The sequence below is a fragment of the Tachysurus fulvidraco genome, chromosome 2 (assembly GCF_022655615.1).
Source record: "Tachysurus fulvidraco isolate hzauxx_2018 chromosome 2, HZAU_PFXX_2.0, whole genome shotgun sequence".
Lineage (NCBI taxonomy): Eukaryota > Metazoa > Chordata > Actinopteri > Siluriformes > Bagridae > Tachysurus > Tachysurus fulvidraco.
Window position 1 is genome coordinate 37,315,121 of NC_062519.1, and position 19,553 is coordinate 37,334,673.

The following is a 19,553-nucleotide window of genomic DNA, read 5'->3' on the forward strand; positions in this document are numbered from 1 at the left end:
AAATATTATATAAAAAAGCAAGCCAGAGAAAAAAGGTACATAGTCTGTAGAGACAAATAAATTAAGATGAATAGCAGAAAAAGAAGGATAGAGCTTTCATCAAAAGTCTGACCCAAGCTGGTAATACAGGACAAAGGGGAAGGAAGGTACGGTGCAAGAGATTGACAGCTTGAAGGCAATTATAGAGTAACTAGAATGTAAAGCTGCATTAATAACGCAACTCACAAAAAAACAGGAATGAAATGATCCTTAAATATCTGATAACACTATGGTAGACAAGGTCGTATTAGATATTTATTTAGAGCTGAATATAGCAGCTTTAGTGTTCTCAAATGTTCCCCTCACCAGCCTTTTTTCTTTCTCGAAGTTAATACAACAAAAACAACTGCAGCTTGTCATGTTACCAATAAAGTACTCTCTCTCTCTCTCTCTCTCTCTCTCTCTCTCTCTATATATATATATATATATATATATATATATATATATATATATATATATATATATATATATATATATATGTATATAGGGACAGTTCTACCTCTCTTATGAAGCACAGACACTAGAGACTCCTTCCGTAATACTTTATCGATGATTATTTGTTTTTATTTATTTAATAACAAGACATTTTCAAATTCATTTTCATTAGACTGAAATGATGTGGAGAAATTACGTACCAGAAATCTCCCTGTGAATGAGACACATGAGCGCGTCAATATAAACCTGTGATTTGACATGCAGCTAGAACTCCACTCAAGTCAAGTCAAGACAAGAAGCTTTTCGTCTTCTTGACTTGGAGCTACTATCAGAGCTGCTGTTTTATGAATATTGATCCGAACTTTCTGATACATGGCTGTTGTTAAATGTCTAATAATAATAATGTGACACCTAATACTGAAGTGTAAGCAGATATTAACATCTGACCGTGGCTGTAATCTGTGAGTACAGAGGTGTCTAGTTTTATCATACCAATCACCCAGGAGCCACAACTGACTCCACAAGTCTAATCAGTTCATCTGGGACTTTAATAGGTGTGGCTTGTGTTTGGTTGGAATGGATAAGATTGGACAGCCCTGTGTTAATGTATCATGCTCTCAAACCTGTTGCTTTGTTATTGGAAGCTTGTTCGTAAAAGAAGATTTGAACATTTTTTGACTGCATAACATTTTGCATGCCATACTTTTCAAAATCAGACTTTTTAAACAAAAATCTGGAAATGATGTCAGCTTGGGACAAATGGAAGTGTGGTTTGAGGGCAGTGAGTCTCAGCAGTTCAGGTTACTGACCAGGAGGATGAGAGTTCAAATCTTTAAAAAGCTTTAAAGGTCCTTGAGGTAAAGAAATGCAATGTACTGTAGTGTACAGAAATATATTTATGTGTATAGTGAGAATAAAAGCTGTCTCTGGCTGCATTTGTGTTATTGCTAATCTAAATCCTATGATTTAGCAGTGTAAGAGGTAATCGTTTGTCATTCCCGCTACGTAATTCTTTCACCAGACAAGATAATCAAACACAATAAATCAAAAAATATTAAACTCGTGAATCTTCCCTAAACATTAAGACATGCATACCTTATGTTCTTTGTTTGTTGGTTGTTTTTTTGTTTTTTGTTTTTTTGCATTGTACATATTCTTTATAAATTCTTTAGAAATTTCCAAACCCTTCTGTAGGTCTTACTGTAGCTCAAGGAAAATTAACATTATATCATTCAGGCTGAACTGTCTGGTGTTTAAGTCACATGTATACGTACTGATAGGGTTAGAATAGTATTAAAGTTGATACTTAATGGTTTTGATTCTTTGATACTGTCTGATCGATGAACAAAACTAGACGATTCCATGAATAAACCAACGTGCAGAACCACTTCCTCTATAATACTTGCAAGAAAGCCATAAATAAACAGTTAATTACACAAAAAATAAATGTGACCACGAAACAGCCTTTAAACGCTGGAAATGATGCAAGACTGCAAGAGGAATTCATTTCAATCCTAACGGCTGAAAAACTTTGTTATGTAGGATTTAAATGTTAGAGTTTATATACTGTACCGTTATCAGAAAGCATAATAAAGTGATTAATTACAGTATGAATGTAACTGAATACGGATTATCTGTAACTGATACAGATAATGTGATTTACAGTGGTGCTTGAAAATGTGACTTCTCTTCGTCTTTTTTTAGTACTTGTGTGAAAATCGGATGATGCTTTAGGTCATTATTAGGCAGAAGTACAGAAAAATCGAAAGGGTTCACAAACTTTTACGCATCACTGTAGTATGTAATTTCTGGCTTTACATCAGTTTATAATTAATCTTGAAAAAACTACAGACCTGCAGATTCCTGCTTGAATAGCTATTATTTACATTTTAATTGCCGGTGATATTTTATAACAAATGAAGTTGCTTCTATTTCTTATAAGATGACAGGGGCATTGTGAAATAGTGTTTTCCAGTGTTTCTGAGGGTGGAGGTTTCATTAAAAAAAGTGTGAATTGAATCAAATTTAAGGCTGAGATTCATTATGAATGTAAATTTAACTGCAAATAGAGAAACTGATTCTAAAATTTGGATCACTTAAAAGATGCATATAGTGCCATTGTGAAGATATTTCTGGAAAACTGGAACTTATTTTAGTTAAGTCATTTGAAACATCATACTTAAAATCAAAATGAAAATCTTTAGTACTGCATCGATTATACTGCACATTACACTCCTGCCCTGAAAGCCTGTCTGATTCAGTCATGGATATTAATGTCTTTCCCTCATGTGTGGAATAAAACAGTCCTCAGCAAGCTAGAAGCCAGAAGGGTCTCTGAGTGCTGAGACTTTACAACACCCAGCTTGCTGAGGGAATTTTATCTGCTTTTCCATGTTTCTCTCACTGGGCCCAATAAACCACATAATGGAACAAGCGGAGAACATTTATTTTAATGATTTCTTATAAAAACAGGGAATGCTGATGCTGTTGAATGAAACATGCACGCTGTGACGTACATAGGCATTTATTTACTTACCCAATTAAAATAAAACAGGAGATTAAATACTAGAGACCATCAAGTGTCCTTAGTCGACCCGCTTACATGCATCCGTGATAACAACACAGGCTCATTTGCACCAACAAAGATTTAACTTAAAACTTTATTAAATATACAGCAAGTTCTTTTAAACTTGTTATTTAATCAATGTGAAGGAATTCGATCCTAGTTATTAACTTTATTGTCAGATTAGACTTAAGCTAGACTGCTTCGTTATTTATGAATGCATCATTGACCTCTGAGGTTAGAAACAAGCTACGGTGATTAAGGCTAATATTTTCTGTCAGAGGTTAAAGGTGATAATCCCTGATTTGTTTATTTGTGCAAGAAAACTAGAACTAAAATAAACCTCGACCAACAATCTATTAATTTATATTACACTATAGAACTTCATCACTGTTAGTGCAAACCATCCACCGTTCTCCATTCCTGAACAATGTGCATGCTAAATGTTTTGGTGAATTTGGTGACTTTAAAGAACTGAACTCATGCGGTTGAGTAATTAAGAAGTCAGGACACACCACACAATATCATAGTCACCTGAGGGGGTTCAACGTTGCTGCCAGAGAATAGAGAGCTCAAATGGTTGGCTTTCTCCTTTATGCTTTTTCTACGGAACTCTCTAGTGTTTTCTGTCTGCGCTTTCCTCTGCAGTGGGTCGGGGAAGAGAAGACAGAGTAGGAGGAGAGCAAAAGTAAAAAAACTGAAGGAAGAATTCTGCAAGTTAAATATTAAGTGATGAAGAAATAAAGTAATCAAGGAGGTCAAAGGTAGAGAAAGAGGTGGCGATCACCTGGTTGATTTTTTCCTCCACTCTCTGCAGACGCTGCAGCATTGCTCTCATGGTCAGTATGGCAGAGTGACATGATGCAGCGTGGTCTGCTTCTGGTATCTCTGACTGTGATGTTGGTTTCATGTGTGTGTCAGAAGGCTTTGAGTGTGAGTGTGACTGTGAAGCATGAACAGTGTGGGTGAGATTCTGGCAATCATGCCGAGAGATGTTAAAGGGAAAGGGGAGGAGAGGATCTGATGGTTGGAGCTGTAAACACAAAGGAGAACTCAGCTGTCTGTGGGAGTCATTTACCCTGTGAACGTACTGTGGGATCCAAAAGTCTGAGACCAAGTTGAAAATTGGGGATGTTTTTTCTTGAATATGTAATATTTTGGGCTAATTGTAAATGTGTGATACTGATCATGTTAACTGCTTTGTACACAAGGTAAGGATTTTTACTGAAGCACGTGTTCAGATGACACTCGGATGGATTTGATCTAAAATTTATCAAAGTTTTTTCACTAGCGGAAGTTAAAGCAAATAAGGGGAAATAATAAACACTACGAAACTCTGAAATTCATAGAAAATTCTACTTTTCACTCAAGGTATTGTGAATGAAAATTGTAGAAGAATTAAATGCAAAACAGTGTCATTTCTGCTAGAGCTCTCGGACCTTTGGACCCTTTTGTATGACTGACTGTAGATTTTGAAGATCTACCTGTGTTTTAGGAGGTGGAGGAGGTGGGTTTTTCTTCCTGGGTTTTATGGAGAGTGGGAGTTCAGTCAGATCGTGTGATGGAGGTCCCGGAGGCCTCAGAGCGCTTGCGGTAAGCTGAGATTGTTAAATCGTAGGCGGTGTCAAAAAGTGAAAGCCGATGTGGTTAACAGGCAAGCAGGAAAAAGAAAGGATTACTGCAGAGAATTTACTAGTGAAGAGAGCAAAGCTTCACAGTTAGAGATAAAACAAAGGTAAAGTGCTTTTCCAGGGGAAGCACACTAAATGTTTATTTCAAGGGTCTTCAACTGAAAAACAGTTAAGTATTTGAAATACTTGAAATAAGTATTTTCAAAGTATTTTAAATACTGTATTAGAGACGATAAAACTGACTGTGATTCTTCGACTCTACATAAGACCACGGTACAAAAACTAGTAAAAAAGAAGTACCACTACGACACAAAACATAGCCACTTAGTATTGTCTTATTTAGAGCCATTGATCAGGGATTTTCTTATCAGGCCCAATTTCACCTGTTTAATCAGTTGTTGTTTATTTTTAACAAACTCTGGTGTGGCCTCTGCTTGATTGGACTGAAAACCAGCACCCACACCAGCCCATTGTTGATCAAACAGCAATAGATTAACCACTATCAGTTAAATATTCATCATTCAGCCATGTTAGTTATTGACCCCTGTGACTGACAGGTTTACATTTACAGCATTTATCTCTTTTACACAACTGAGGGTTAAGGGCCTTGCTCAGGGCCTTGCTCTTAGTGGTCTTGGGATACAAACTCACAACTATTCGATCAGTAGTCCAACACCTTAACCACTAAGCTACCATATCCCTCAGCTTAGAAGAATAATCACCTTGAAAAATGAAGTGATTCAAAAGTGCTAGTTGGACTTTACCTGCCTACGCAGAGTGCAGCTTGGAGTGCTCTCCTCAAACCTTGCCAGTAGCTGAGAAGCCATGAATTTGACTTTATTCTCTTTTATCTCCTGTTTCTCAGGTGCTGTGTTTTGACTGGAGAGGTTGTTTACCTGACCAAAAAAATGGACAAAACAACAATTAGTATACACATAAGATTCAAGATTCAAGATTCTTATTTGTCACACAATTATATAAGGCATATATAACCAGCAGTGAAATGTGAGTCAGGTCCGCTACATGGACATTGCACTTATCAGAAAACAAACAATATGAAAGAATGAAATAAAAGTAACCAATGAAAATATAAGAATAAAAAATATAAAGAAAAAAAATCCATATATAAATGCATATATAAATTCATATATATGATTCATATATAAATTCAATATATATGATTTTTTTTTCTTTATATTTTTTATTCTTATATTTTCATTGGTTATTTTATTTGTTAAAGTAATATATATCATTGTTAATATAATATATAATATAATATATGTTAATATATATACTGTAGAATGGAAAATAGTGTGCATGAATGTAAACTGTAGTTATAAATATAAGATACACTAGGAAGTACAAGAGGCAATGTGCATTTGTGCATTAAACTTTAGTCTTAAATATTAAGATATACAGGAATGTGCAAGAGGCAAATGTGCAAATGTTATAGTGACTTAAACCATAACTCAAAGCGTCATGACTAACCCTTTAACATTAATGCTGGAAGAAACCAGAAGAGATTCATGTTCGAAAAGACTTGGTCATTTGCAGTTACGTTTGGTGAGACAACTTGGGTGGAGTTTAACTTTATGCAAATGAGAAACAAAGCAATATGGGAAGTACACACTGGAGTGATCCTATGTTAACATTAGAATACTGACGAGCAAAAGGAATTTTCCATGTTTGTGCAATACATGGCAACAAAGGAACATTTGCTAAAACATTTGCATGGTTACATTTATCATTGTAATATATAAAGACTTTATGAAGGTTGGAAAGAAGTAGCAGAGTTTGCTGGTTCCCCTGGTGAGGTAGTAGCTGTAAAGAAATCTAACTAGTCTAAATGTAGCTAGCAGAGTTAGATAGCGTTGTTGATCTACCAACAAAGCCAGAACAAAGCTTAGCTTGTTACAAATAAATAAAAAACTTCCATAAGACAAAAACTAAAAGTGTCCCAAGCAACTTGTCACTTATTGGCTTTAGATATTCTTTTCTAGTTGCATCCTAAGACCAGAACTAGCAGGTGAATATTGCCAGAATATGGAGTTGAAGAAAGAAAAGATTATGTATTTCCATCATAATCAGATTTCAAACACTATTTTGTCATCATTCTGAAACATGGATGCAATTTATACACAAGCATTTTCTATTCAATTCAATTCAAGTTAATTTATATAGCGCTTTTTACAATTGACATTGTCTCAAAGCAGCTTTACAGAACATTTTCCCTTCAGATTTTTTTTACATGTAGGACTTTACCTAATTTGAGGTCAAATGCATCTCATTTTAACAGAAAGAGAGCAGAGTACAGAGGTGACTTTCATTGTTCTGTAGCTCATTAAGTTGCCTATGCACTAGCTATACACTAACAGTGAAGCTATTTCTAAATACTGTATAAACAGCCACTGTTGACCAAAACTGCACTATTTGTTCAGCTTAAGTCTCTATAATGGACTGAATGCAGGCTGAAAGACACAAGCTATGTGCATTGTATGTGGATCCATTAGAAATGTGTTAAATAATGTACTATATTTACCTGTTCCAAAAAATTGCAGACTGTCCTCCGTCTTCTTTTGTTAAAAGAATCATTATCTTCTACCTTTTTATCATCCTGAAAGATAAAAATTAAGGTAAAGCATCGAGGCACTGATTTAATAAATTCAAAAGACTCAGTGAACTGGATGGAGTCTGAAGGAGCTGTAAGGTCCAGCTTAGAGTAAACTGGCTCAAAATGCGTTTGAGAGGAGATAAAGCCGATAAAGCTGATGTGTCCTACCTTTGGGATTCGTTTTCGAGGCAGTGTAAAGCTCATTGATCTACAAACAGGTTGGGAAGCTCTTTCAGTAAATTCTTTATTATTTCCCCCTGTTTCTCTTCTTGAATCTGAAATAAAAATGACAAAAATATTTCAAGCTCAGTAAGAAACAGACAATTAAGAGCAAATGGACCGAAGCTTGTCTTAATCGAATTTACTGGAACTTTAGGCGACTGAATGGAAAGTAAAGAAATGCAGAGGTTAGCCCATCTGCTTTCCTCTTTAAATGCCCACTGATAAATAGGCTTTTACTCTTTTTCCTGGCAAGCTTTAATGGAACCAATGATACTATGTCAACTAAACGTATGCATTACAATATTACAGTGTTGCTGGAGAAGTGTGCTATGTGACTTGGTAGATTTCACAGAATGGCGAGTGCGAGTAAATTTCTGACTTGCACTGAAGCACAGATAATCTCCAAAGATACTTAATCTGCTCTATCTCTAGTGCAGTGACCTGGTCGACCTGAGCGAAGGTGCATTCCTTACACAGTAGACTGCGTGACATAATAAATATCACTCAGTAGACTGTGTGACATTTACAGATCCAAAAACTTCATCAGTGTTAATCCAGTGATCAGTTTTGTTTAGAAAGCGTGCAATCCCTATAACAGCAGGGCTGACAGTAGTTCTTGACTACTAACTGCTTGAATTTGTTGCTTTTCTGCATCATAAATAACTTTGTTTAGAATTGATAAATTTAATATCATTTGTCATTCTGTTGACATGTCTGTTAGCTTGTTGCTTACTAGTGTGGACATATGGTATGAAATATATATTAATTTAAACATGAACCCGGTGAAAGAACCTGGTTGTGAGAAACTCCTATCTCATATTCCACCCATTGGAGGAGAAAAGTCTCCATTTGGACTTTTGTTTTTGACATTTGTATGTGAATTATCTGTTAATGAGAAATAACAATGTGTACCTGAGGATGGCAGAGGTGTTCCCCTGAAGAGCTCGTAGAATTTGGACAGGTAGGTCACCATGCTGTTCTTGTCTGGCTCTTGGCCCGATGCTAGCTCCTTGCCTGTAGTGAACGGCTTGATGCCAAACTCCTTTTCAGCCGTGTCGAATGCTAGCTGGACATTTTTAACAGAGTCTTCTTCATTCAGGGAATCATAATCACTAGAGCAGAAAGAGTACAGAAAGGAATATACATACATATAAATGTAGAATATATATTTGTTGCAAATGTCTAGGTTAAAAATCAATTAAAATGCCTCCATCACTCATATATTTGTGTTTTCCGCAGAGATTGTAGAATACTGGTTTCTGATTATATCACACTAACTCATTTTTCTTGTGTACCTCACAGATTAATATGTAAGACATTGGCTTTTGTAATGTGTGGTCACCATCACAGAATTTTAAGGTTTGAACTCACTAAGAGACCATGCAATATTATCTCTGTCAGCTCTTGCCAGATCAGGCTTTGAGGCACACACAAAACTTTCCTTTGATAAAAGGGTGTCAAGTGTAGATAACTGGCCTCGATCTGATCCCGTCACAGACGGAAAGAGACACTTTACCGTAGAGGCCAAACTAATTTTCATGTCTCCAGCTCAAGTTAGGATTTGCAGAACTGCAAACTGTGTCATGTCAAGAGCTCATAAAGTGATATGAGCAATATCAGGAACTGCTGCCATCACCGAGGGAAATTTATGAGCATCTCAGTTGTAAATTTTTTCGACATGTTTACAGCCATGTACTGTTGAAAGTGTAATGTGTGTCTGATAACCAGTGAAGTTTCTCTTTGACATAAAGGCACTTATCTCATTCAGGTGGTCTTTGACCGTTGTTTTTTCTACACTCGAATCTCTGAGATGCATTATTTATATTGCTGGTGTCTTTACATACTGTAAATAATTACCTTCTGTTAATATTGACCTCAAGAAGCCAAGATTGTGCAACCATAATGCCATAAAAGAAGCCATATCCCTGTCCCTATGACGTTAAAAGTGGTGCAGTCTTACATGAGGTGTGCTCTGAAACGGTGGATAAGAGCGCAGAAGGCCAACCCGCTGGTCCATGATGAGTTCAGGTCAGTCACAGTGACGCCTCGATAGCCCTCTGTCTGCTTTTGACACCATGTCAGCAACCTGCTGGGCCTGATCTCAGATTCTGTGCCCACACATATACACACACATACAGAACTATGAGTCTACAGATTTGCCCTGCATCATTACATGATAACAATCAGATTAAAGCAGACTATACGTCAGATCCTGGAGGCGTCATACTGATCCTTCGGATCAGATTGAACATGAATATTGAATATAATTAGCTCACCAGATATGAATGGGTCCTAGACTATTAACTAAGAGCTTTTATCCTTCTAGAACCTATCAGTGCAGGAATCCTGCATCACGAAACAAAATTCACATGCGTAGGATGTTTTTACTTTCACTTCATGTGAAGGTGTGGTACAAACAAAAAGTGCAGTGGTTCTCATAAAGTAATTCTTAAAGTAATTCGCATATTTTAGGAAACAGCACTGATTAAATTCATCAGACATTATTGTGAGCAGGTACAAACAAATATAATTAACAAGTTGGATAAAAAATGTTTATATACTGTATATCTCTAGTTAAGACCAATTACAAACTGGATTGATGCAGACCTTCCTTGATAAGATAAATATTTATTATATAATATGTATTTTTAGAATAATAAATCAAAACCCTGAAATACTGACAGAATGAATGCTCTTAGGATACAAAGTACCTAGAACTGAGAATTAAATCTAAAATTGCGAGCTGGGTTGAAAGTGATTGATGACATGAATCGTGTTTGTTATCAAAAAAGAAATATTTTTACAGCACTACAGTAGGCTTTCGCCTGTCTACACGCAGACCACCGACTATGAAACCCTTCTCTCTATGTGACTCCACTAATGAAAACAATGCTAAGTCTTACACAATAGAGAAGCGCAGCCTCACACCCATGCTGCTGCCCTCAGAGTGCGTTTAAAGCAGGAATGTGCTGCCGAAAGGAATTTAACTCTAAAGGATTTCACCTTTAGCCTTTAGAGTTGTCAAACATGACTGTTTAGGTTTGACACAAACGTAAGAATGCACAGTGATGAAGCTGACCTCGTCGTGCCAGATTAACTGGGCGGCGTATGGTTGCAGCTCGCTCCAAGGAGCAGGACTTCAGTTCACCGCACATGTAGTAGTTACGGACCTGTGCACGAAAAGAACCAGGAGTGTCAGTTCACTCATCATCCTAAGTATTCTTTGTTCACTAAAAAAACCCTTAATGACAACTGGCAAAGAAAGCCTGTGTGTGATTGTAGTAAAGCAGCAAAGTGAGTGTAGAGGTAAAGAATAGTACAGTAGTAAAGTGAGTATCATTTAATTAAGTAGTGAAGTGTAGGGAAATAAGAAATTAAGTGAGTTTTATTAGGATAAAGTAGTAAAATATAGTAGTATATATATAGCATAATCATAAAAAAATGTAGTAAATTAGTAAAGTAAATGTAGAAAAAAAGAAGAGTAAAAGAGTATTAACCCTCACTGCTGCAGGGGTGCTTTATCATGACTGACCCTGTGTTCTGAACATAACCTCAAAATTTGGGAAGAATATTTCACTGTGCTGTAATAAAAACTTCTTCTAAAGTACTTACATGTAGTAAACCATTTGGCAGATGCTCTTATCCAGAGCTACTTACTGTACGTTTTGTCTGATTCTATACAACTGAGCATTTGACGGTTGAGGGCCTTGCTCAGGATTCAAGCTTCCAATTGTTAGCCCAACACCTGAACATCTAGGCTACCACATCCCCAGTAATACAAGTACAAACCAGTAATGTGAATGTAATAAAAAAAAGTGAAATGTCAAGAATTCACAATTTGAAACTGATATGAAGAGATTGTCTTTATGACCGTGAATGTCTGCACAGGACTTTATGTTTTTATATTATAAAAGCCAGTTGTCATAGAGGGTTTATGTAGGCATCATGTAACCCTATAAAAGTAATAAAGCAAAAGTCCACTGCACCTGGTGTGGTCTCACACAGTTGGAGTTGAGGTTGGGATAACGTGTTCCAGGATCTATGGTGTACTGATCAAAGTTCTTGGCGATATTTTCAGGTGTTGTTTGAGGTAGCAGACGGTAAAGACTCTCCCTGAGGGCAGAAACCCAAGACAACCAAAGCAACAGAGTAAATTCTTTGAACATAAGATAAACATCTTTCTGGGCTTGGCTTGCAATATACATCCATGTTTTATAGTGTGTGTGTGTGTGTGTGTGTGTGTGTGTGTGTGTGTGTGTGTGTGTGTGTGTGTGTGTGTGTGTGTGTGTGTGTAAAATCATCTAAACCATGCAAACCTCTCAGCTAGCACTTCCAGTGGCCCTCTTCCCTGTGCCCAGCTCTTGACCATCCAGGCTGTATCAAATGCCGCCAAGAAGCCACGGGCACATCCTGTACCCATGGGCCAAAAAGGCTATAACCACAAACAGATCCAAAATGAAAAAAGAAAAGAACAAAGTCCCAATAAGCAAAGCAGTGCACATATATTATGAGCTCACCTCTAGCAGACTATCTCCCACCAGTGCCACCAGCAGCTGATGTCCAAACCGCTCTCTGACCAGAGCTGCATTTTCTGAGGCATACATACAGGTAAAGTCAAACATAGCTACATCCGGCTGGTCGAGGTGGTTCATGGCGTACTCCAGGGTGGGCAGCTGGTAATGCGTGGCATAGTCGGCAGCCTCCCGAGCGTAGCATAGCAGAGCCTCCTGGTTCACATTGTCACTGCTGAGCAGAGCTTCTGTGTCGATATAATCCTACAGCACACAAATGACATCATCACATTAGTATCCTTCTGTTTTCACTGTAGAACGAAGCCACTTGATTAGTAATTTTCCAAGCAGAAATCTAGAGTGAAACCTCAGAAGTCGTCATATATCTAAAAAGTGGAAGTCCCATGAGTTATTTTTTTCTTCAGGAAACCACCAGTAGAAGTTTTAGCATTTTTTTGGTTTTGTTCAATAATGCACTTGGCGAGAAACTTGGACACCCTAGGCTGACAATGCTTGGTGATGTGATCTTAATCCTATTACCCATTTTTAAGTTCTGAATCAGACCAGTATATTAGTCAGGATCAGTGTTGTATAAAGTACTAGAAAGCAATACTTGAGTAAAAGTACAAGTATCGTACTAAAAAAAGACTTTGGTAGAAGTAAAAGTCACCTTTTAGAATATTACTCAAGTAAAAGTCTTAAAGTATCTGATATTTACTGTACTTAAGTATCAAAAGTAATTTTCTGATATTTAATGTACGGAAGTATTTGAAAAGTAAAAAGTGAAAAGTAAAATTTCAGTGATTTACGGTAGGCATAAGAGCAGGGGCGGTTCTAGGGTTTCATCTTTAGGGGTTTTAGCCCTCAGTAGAGAATTTAAAACAAGAAGAGTTTTATATTATATATAATATAGATAGTAAGCCAAAAGTTATGGTATTATTAAATGGCAAAAGTGGACACCAAACTTTTATGCATGATGTAATGAGGACAGTCTTGAATCAAATCAGTTCATGTATGTGTGCATTCTCTACAAACAGTGTGTCCAATGAATGCAGTCATTAATAAAAAAAAATATTCACAAGACAAAGTCCAAATCAATAAATGTTATTTTTATTTAATATTGATATTGCATTAATATTTTGTTTGTGCTATCAACTCTGGTAATAAGAATAGTGATATTTGACTGATTTTGGTTGCTTTCGGTTGCCTCCGTTATAGATAAACGCCTCCAGCTCTGACTGCACCTGCGAGTGACACTCTAGGAGCAGTAATTCGCCAAACCTCCCTTATTGCAGTCGCACACATTTCTTCTGATTTTATTTTGAAGTAACGATTAACGAAGATGCTTAGTGGAAAATAACGGAGTAAAAGTATACATTTTATCAAGAAAATGTAGTGGAGTAGAGTTAAAGTTGACATAAATTTAAATAGCGAAGTAAAGTACAGATACGTGACATTTTCACTTAAGTACGGTAACGAAGTATTTTCACTTCGTTACATTACAACACTGGTGAGGATGTGTTCTTGATATCTGAATAATATGAAAATGCTCAAGTGTGTATGTGAATAAAAAGAGGGACAGAGCAAGAGATCATAAGGTAGTGAAATATGCTCTCACAAATGTTTATAACCTCATTTAATATGTTTATAACAGCACGTTCTCAGTCACTTAAACTGGCAGGACACCATAACAAAAAAAAGTCTGTGTACCCTACAGCACCTTAAACCACTTCCTCTTCTACCGCCGCTACTTACATGAATGATGACCCCTTTATCCAGAAGACTCTGCTTTTTAGCTGTCATGACGAAGTAGTGCGTGTTGTCTTTGTAGTACACAATGTTCTCCAAGTCAATGCCTGAACGGGAAACACAACGATCAGATGCTTCATTCAAAGCAGAGCGGATGTCTCGTAATAATATTGTCAATTACGTAATCTTTTATATTAATTCTAAACATGATGCAGGTGATAATAATGAGTTCAAGAGAGTATTTACTGAGGAATTCAGCACTAATGAAGGCTAGTCATAACATGTATACTCTGTGTCTGTAGCCATGGAAAGAGCTTACAGAGGACAGAGATAAATTCTTTATATCTATATATCACTACTAGCAAGAGAAGTGAGCTACGAATTATAAAGTTTTATAACAACAGATAACATGGACAGTCTCTTTACAGGACACGTCAACAGTCGTCACAGTATATAGTTGGATTTGTTACAAAACATTTCACGGCATGTTGAAATGTCCAGTGTGTTGTAAATGATTGGTTGCAGCATGTGTTGATTCTCTCACCGGTCTCTTGTTTGAGGTCCTGGAAGAACTTCTGGTTGAAGATAAAGGCCACGCCACTGATTTCCTCCACTTTGGCCTCTGCTGTAGTGTTCCTGTTGATAAAGTTGGCTGTAATAGCGATGGCCAGTTTCCCGCGGAATTCTTTCCGTCTAAATCCTGACCAGAAGAGAGAGGAGAGATGGTAAGGACATTACAGGTTCTACCAAAGAAAAAAGGAGCATGATTGGTTGCGTGTCTTATAATAAATACAATGGACTGACTAAACAGTCCATAACTTTACCTACGAGACCACTTGTTATAAACAATTTAGTTCACTAGTTTTGAATGGAATAAAAGAAAAAGCCAAAGATGAAAAATAAAAATAATATTTTGGGTAATTCCTTTGCCATTTCTATCATTTAGTCTTAAATGATTAGGGTGTACAAAAAAGGAAAATGCACACCTGCCATTTTTACATTAACCAGGATCGACTTCTCACTGCCCAAATTTTATATTCACTACATTTTACACTTAGGAGCATGTTAGGTTAAAGTTGCAAGAAAGATCTGAGTGTTAGGGTGTGATGTGTACATTGTGTAATGTGGTTCAGAACAGTAAGAAATGTCAATATATTCTGAATAATATATTTAATCTATTAAGTTGGATGTGAATTAAAATGACTCTTAGTAACTTCTAGTAATACCAAACTATTTTCAGATGAAATTATGTGTCAAGCAGCTTTTATTTACATATAGTTGCTATTAGCTAACTAATTCTGAATGATTTTTAAAGTGGTTTGGCTGCTTTGTGATGTTGTATGATTGTTCAGGTGCCTGTGACAATTAAACCTTTGAACACCATTTTGTCACACTTACACACAGCTGATAGCTTCAAATACTTCATGTATGATTATTTATTAAAAGCTGGCCTCATAATGTCTTTAGGGTAAATGCTGCCGAGTCTCACCACAGGCCTTGTAACTGAAGATGGATCGTACAGCTTCACTTTAACTAAACGATCCGGCTGCCCAGAAAAGTATCCTATTGGCTGATGCATGACAGACAACAGGGCATAATTTCTTTTATATTATCTTATTTTCTGTAGACGCAGGTGCATAAACTGGGGCTTTTCTTTGACAGCTACTACAATGTCCTCGTGGAACGAGACTAAATTGAAAGTAAGAATTTGAAAGTCAAATGCAGGTGATGGAAAAAAGTACAAGTAAGGTGCCAGCAGTCCTTTAGAGAAGGAAGGAGTGAGAGACAGAACGGTAGTAAGTGTTGTGGTATTTTTCCTTTCCATCCGGGCGGAGGCATAATCCTACTGATATCTAAAGCTAGCTAAATCACAGGCTGGTTATTTTAGGCTCTGGAAAGTTTGGCTTCACCACAAAGATCAAAACGCTTTGAAGGCAAAGGACAAGGAGCTACATAATGGCCATGACAATCTCACTTGATCTAAGAGAACCACAGGAGTATAAAACCAGAGTTTTACATTAATGCTTGACTGAAATAATTGATACCGCACAGGTTGTTCACTTCCGCATCATTTCTTCATCCAGTGTGTGATTTGATGCCTTAAAGATGAGACTTGGCGCACTCACTAACCTGCAACCTCAAACAGGCTCCAGTCTCTGCAAAGTGGTTTTTGAGCCAGGTTTGCATTTAATTACTGGCCAGTGCTGGTATGTTAATTCAAAGAGACGTCGTCCTTCCAAGAACACGCCCATGCCTGTGTCTCCAAAAGCAGCTGTGTTCTCCTCGCATGACCGTGAGGCCTCAGACAAGGATATATTTAACTTCCACCAGATTGGCCAAGCAGCCCAATTACAGCAGAGGCTCAAACCACAAAAGCATGTATTTCCCCCCTAAAAATTTCTCATAAGCATGCAGTAAAGTAAATGGATCATCATTTGGAGAAGGCTGAGAATGACCTTATTAGGAATAAGCATCTGTTTGGGGATAGGTAAAAAGATGACGGGTCTGAGGGAAAGAATCCAACAGTAAAGCGTGCGTCATCCACTGAAAGACGGCCAGCCAGCCTCAGCCCACGGCGCTATTCAGAAACACACTCTTATCCGTTGATTTCATATTATAACCAAATGTTTAGCAAAATCCTCTGACATCATGGGCTATCATGTTACAGAACAGTACTTAATTTTATAGCTTTGTAGCTCTCCTGGATGAAACAATCCAGCTGAAATGGCAAGGGAATACAGCCAAGAGCAACAGCCAGATTTCTCTCAGTCGGAGTCGTTCAAGCTCCACGGCTGATAAGGAGCATGAGGCAGTGATGTCTCCTGGGTTTTGACTGAAGACTTTATTTTGTCACATTGTACGGTTAAAATTTCCTGAAGTTCTGCAGAGCATTGTGGCTTGTTTACACTTGTCAACAAAAACAAGGCATGGTGACATGCTATTTGTGTTTCCATTCTCCCGTATCGCATTCGAAGTTGTTTTGGTTACCCCTGGAACATTCCCTCTGTATTTATAGAACAGCGATAATTATAGCTACTTGGTTACTATGTAAACATCCAAGATCCCACGTGTCCATTTACTGGTGCAGAGGTTAATTTAAGAGGCTTCTAATAGCTTGTATGAAGTTCGCTGTGCAAACCAGAAATCATTTAGATGCTAACGTACCTTCGAGTGTGTTTCGTCTCCCGTCAGCGCCGACCACAACGTCAAAATCAAAGTCAGCTACAGGGTGATCTGATGGCCGGATCTCCGCCTTCCAACCGGGTCCTGTAAAGCAGAGGCATGCACGTGTTCCACTTGTTGCACATACATCGTCGTCATCACTTTTTTCTTATACAATAACAATTAAAAATAAACCCAAGTAAATTCATTTAAACATTTATCATTATGCAAATGACATCATCTGTACTGTACTCGTGTCATTACTGCCACTTGTTCACATGCTGCTCTCCATATCTACTTACAATTTGCACAATAACAGACTTTCAAACTAGGGTTAGGGTTAGTCTTTTAAACTAATTTGGTATATAAAATATCTCAACAACTTTAATCTTCTTTTATAACAAACCCGAGATAAAATATATATATTTATGAGCAGTGAGGAAAAGTCATTATGTATCAAGCTGATAAGTTGTAAGGTTTTTTTTTTGGCACTGTTCAAGAAACTCTTGGATCTCTCAAACCCCAACAGAGGGAATGAGAAAAATAGATATTGGCCAAAGGTTACGTGATCAGACAGAATTGCGTGTCTTCTCACGGCCACGGTACAAGGTCACAGCAGCTGAAGGACTTAATTTAGCAAGGCCTCTTGTTTTCATTAGCTGACTCATGTCTCTGATGAAGAGACAGAAGAGATGTTTAATCAACAGTCTCTGAACACCACCATAAAAGACCCATAAAAGATCAGCTTAAAATCACACAAAAACATTACTTCATCTAAAAGCATGTTGTTCCTAATTACGCCGATGAGCTCAAGATCATCGGTTAATAATGGAATAACATAATAACATACTGAGCTGTCGTTCTCTTAAAGAGAAGAAAACAGTGCACTGATCCTGTAGATGCTCTGCAGCTATAAATTAATAACAACGTAGGAGGAGTCCACTGGCTAAAAAAAGAGCAATTTTCCACAGGCATTAAAAATGAAATTAACATCCGCTGTTGGTCGGTTGTCATAGTGACGATTATGCCAGTGTTTAAGAGAAGCAGGAAGCCTTGTGTTTTGTCTTAGCATTGGTTGGTGAGACCGAGGTGCGGGACACATGAGGACTAATGGAAAACTGACCATTGTGTGATCCAGTAAACATAGTGCATGCCTCTGAGGCTTCCTGTTTTGGCTCACCTGCTCTGGCTGCACCCAGGACACGCCCTCAGATGAGTATTGTGTTCATTTCAACTGTGTCTGGTTTTGTTGTCATCCCATATAAGAGCATATTTATATTGTATCTTGGTAAACCTGACTTGCACTTTTTTTGCTGACAGTGTGACACTATGTAATCGTTCTAGCATTTTTTTTACCTGACCGCATGAGCCGATACAGGACATAGGGTGGAAAAATAAAATGCTGATATCATCAACATCACAGTTTATCCAACAGTTTACTGATTTAGATTAATTTTAATCCTTTTGCACAACATTTGTTTTTTTCCTGTCTTGTTTCTTTTCTATTTGTCTTCAATACCAGTTGGCAAATGTTTTCCTGTTTACTTTATTTGTGTCCTACTGAGCATATAAATAGGCATCTATCCAATGCCCTACTGTACATGCACAGTGTTCACTGTATGGACAAATGTTTGTGGAACAAGTATGTGGACATTGTATGGTTGTTCTTTGTATTTCTAAGAAGGCCTTCCACTCGATTTTGGAGCATGACCGTCACAAGGGCATTAGTAAGGTCACTGATAATAATGTAAAAACAAGGCTTGGAACACAGTCAGTGTTCCAGTGCATCTCAAAGGTGTTCGGTGGGGTTGAGGTCACGACTCTGTACAGACTCTTCCACAACAAGTTCTTCCACACCAATACTGTCTTCATGAACTACTTTGTTCATGAGGCAGTGCAACAATTGTAAAACAACAGAATACAAAAACATTGTATACTTCCAACAGTCTGGGAGAGGCCTGCATATGGGTGTGATGGGGCGGATGTCCACAAACATTTATCCTGTCAAAGTTTGCACTGTGCATTAAGAACATTTTAAAAGCTTTTGAATTCTCTGAATATCCACTAATGATCAAAGCACTGGTATGTCCAGCTGGCTAGAAATTTCTGTTTTGTGAGTCATATACTATTACTTGTGCCTACTGCTTTAATTCTATACCAGGGGACTATTTTGTTGTGCCCATATTCAGCATTGAATTTCTTTGACATGTCCCACTCCACAGTGGTGGTTAAGGCTCGACACTCAGGGCTTTATGAAGTTCTAGGTTTTTCAAGAATCTTACCTACCCTACTAGGGGCAATATATTAACAGTATATTACAATATGTTAATATATGTCCAAAAAACAAACAAACAAAAACATAAAAAAAAACAGTTCTTTTAAAGAAAATGGTAATTTTAAACCCTTTCCCGCTCTCTGAAAACGTTTTCTTCAGCAAAAATGTCTGGTAAGTCTATTTCAATTTAATTCGGCCAAAATATGCTATATGACCAAATGGTTGTGGATACATGAGCATCTCACTCAATGTGCATCTTGAACGTCCCATTCCAGATTTAGTCCCCCTTTTGCTCCACTCTTTGGGAAGTCTTTCCAATAGAGTTTGGATTGCGGTTATGGGGATTTGCCCTTTC

The 19,553-nt window shown here is 37.4% G+C and overlaps 1 protein-coding gene across 9 annotated transcripts in view; it reads right to left on the reverse strand.

Moving 5' to 3' along the window:
* mical2a (microtubule associated monooxygenase, calponin and LIM domain containing 2a) overlaps positions 1–19,553 on the reverse strand; it is a 55,982-nt gene that overhangs the window by 9,966 nt on the left and 26,463 nt on the right. For 8 of the 9 annotated variants that reach the window (XM_047809909.1, XM_047809907.1, XM_047809904.1 and 5 more), the window contains 15 exons: positions 16,927–17,028; positions 14,306–14,461; positions 13,768–13,868; positions 12,019–12,276; positions 11,818–11,933; positions 11,488–11,614; positions 10,581–10,671; positions 9,462–9,609; positions 8,414–8,613; positions 7,448–7,554; positions 7,208–7,282; positions 5,433–5,564; positions 4,522–4,635; positions 3,825–4,070; positions 3,572–3,679 (listed from right to left, as the gene is read on the reverse strand). In XM_047809909.1, coding sequence (XP_047665865.1) covers positions 3,572–3,679; positions 3,825–4,070; positions 4,522–4,635; positions 5,433–5,564; positions 7,208–7,282; positions 7,448–7,554; positions 8,414–8,613; positions 9,462–9,609; positions 10,581–10,671; positions 11,488–11,614; positions 11,818–11,933; positions 12,019–12,276; positions 13,768–13,868; positions 14,306–14,461; positions 16,927–17,028 — 2,081 coding nt within the window. The remainder of the gene's footprint in view (positions 1–3,571; positions 3,680–3,824; positions 4,071–4,521; positions 4,636–5,432; positions 5,565–7,207; positions 7,283–7,447; positions 7,555–8,413; positions 8,614–9,461; positions 9,610–10,580; positions 10,672–11,487; positions 11,615–11,817; positions 11,934–12,018; positions 12,277–13,767; positions 13,869–14,305; positions 14,462–16,926; positions 17,029–19,553) is intronic. The other variant, XM_047809910.1, reaches the window with a different exon arrangement.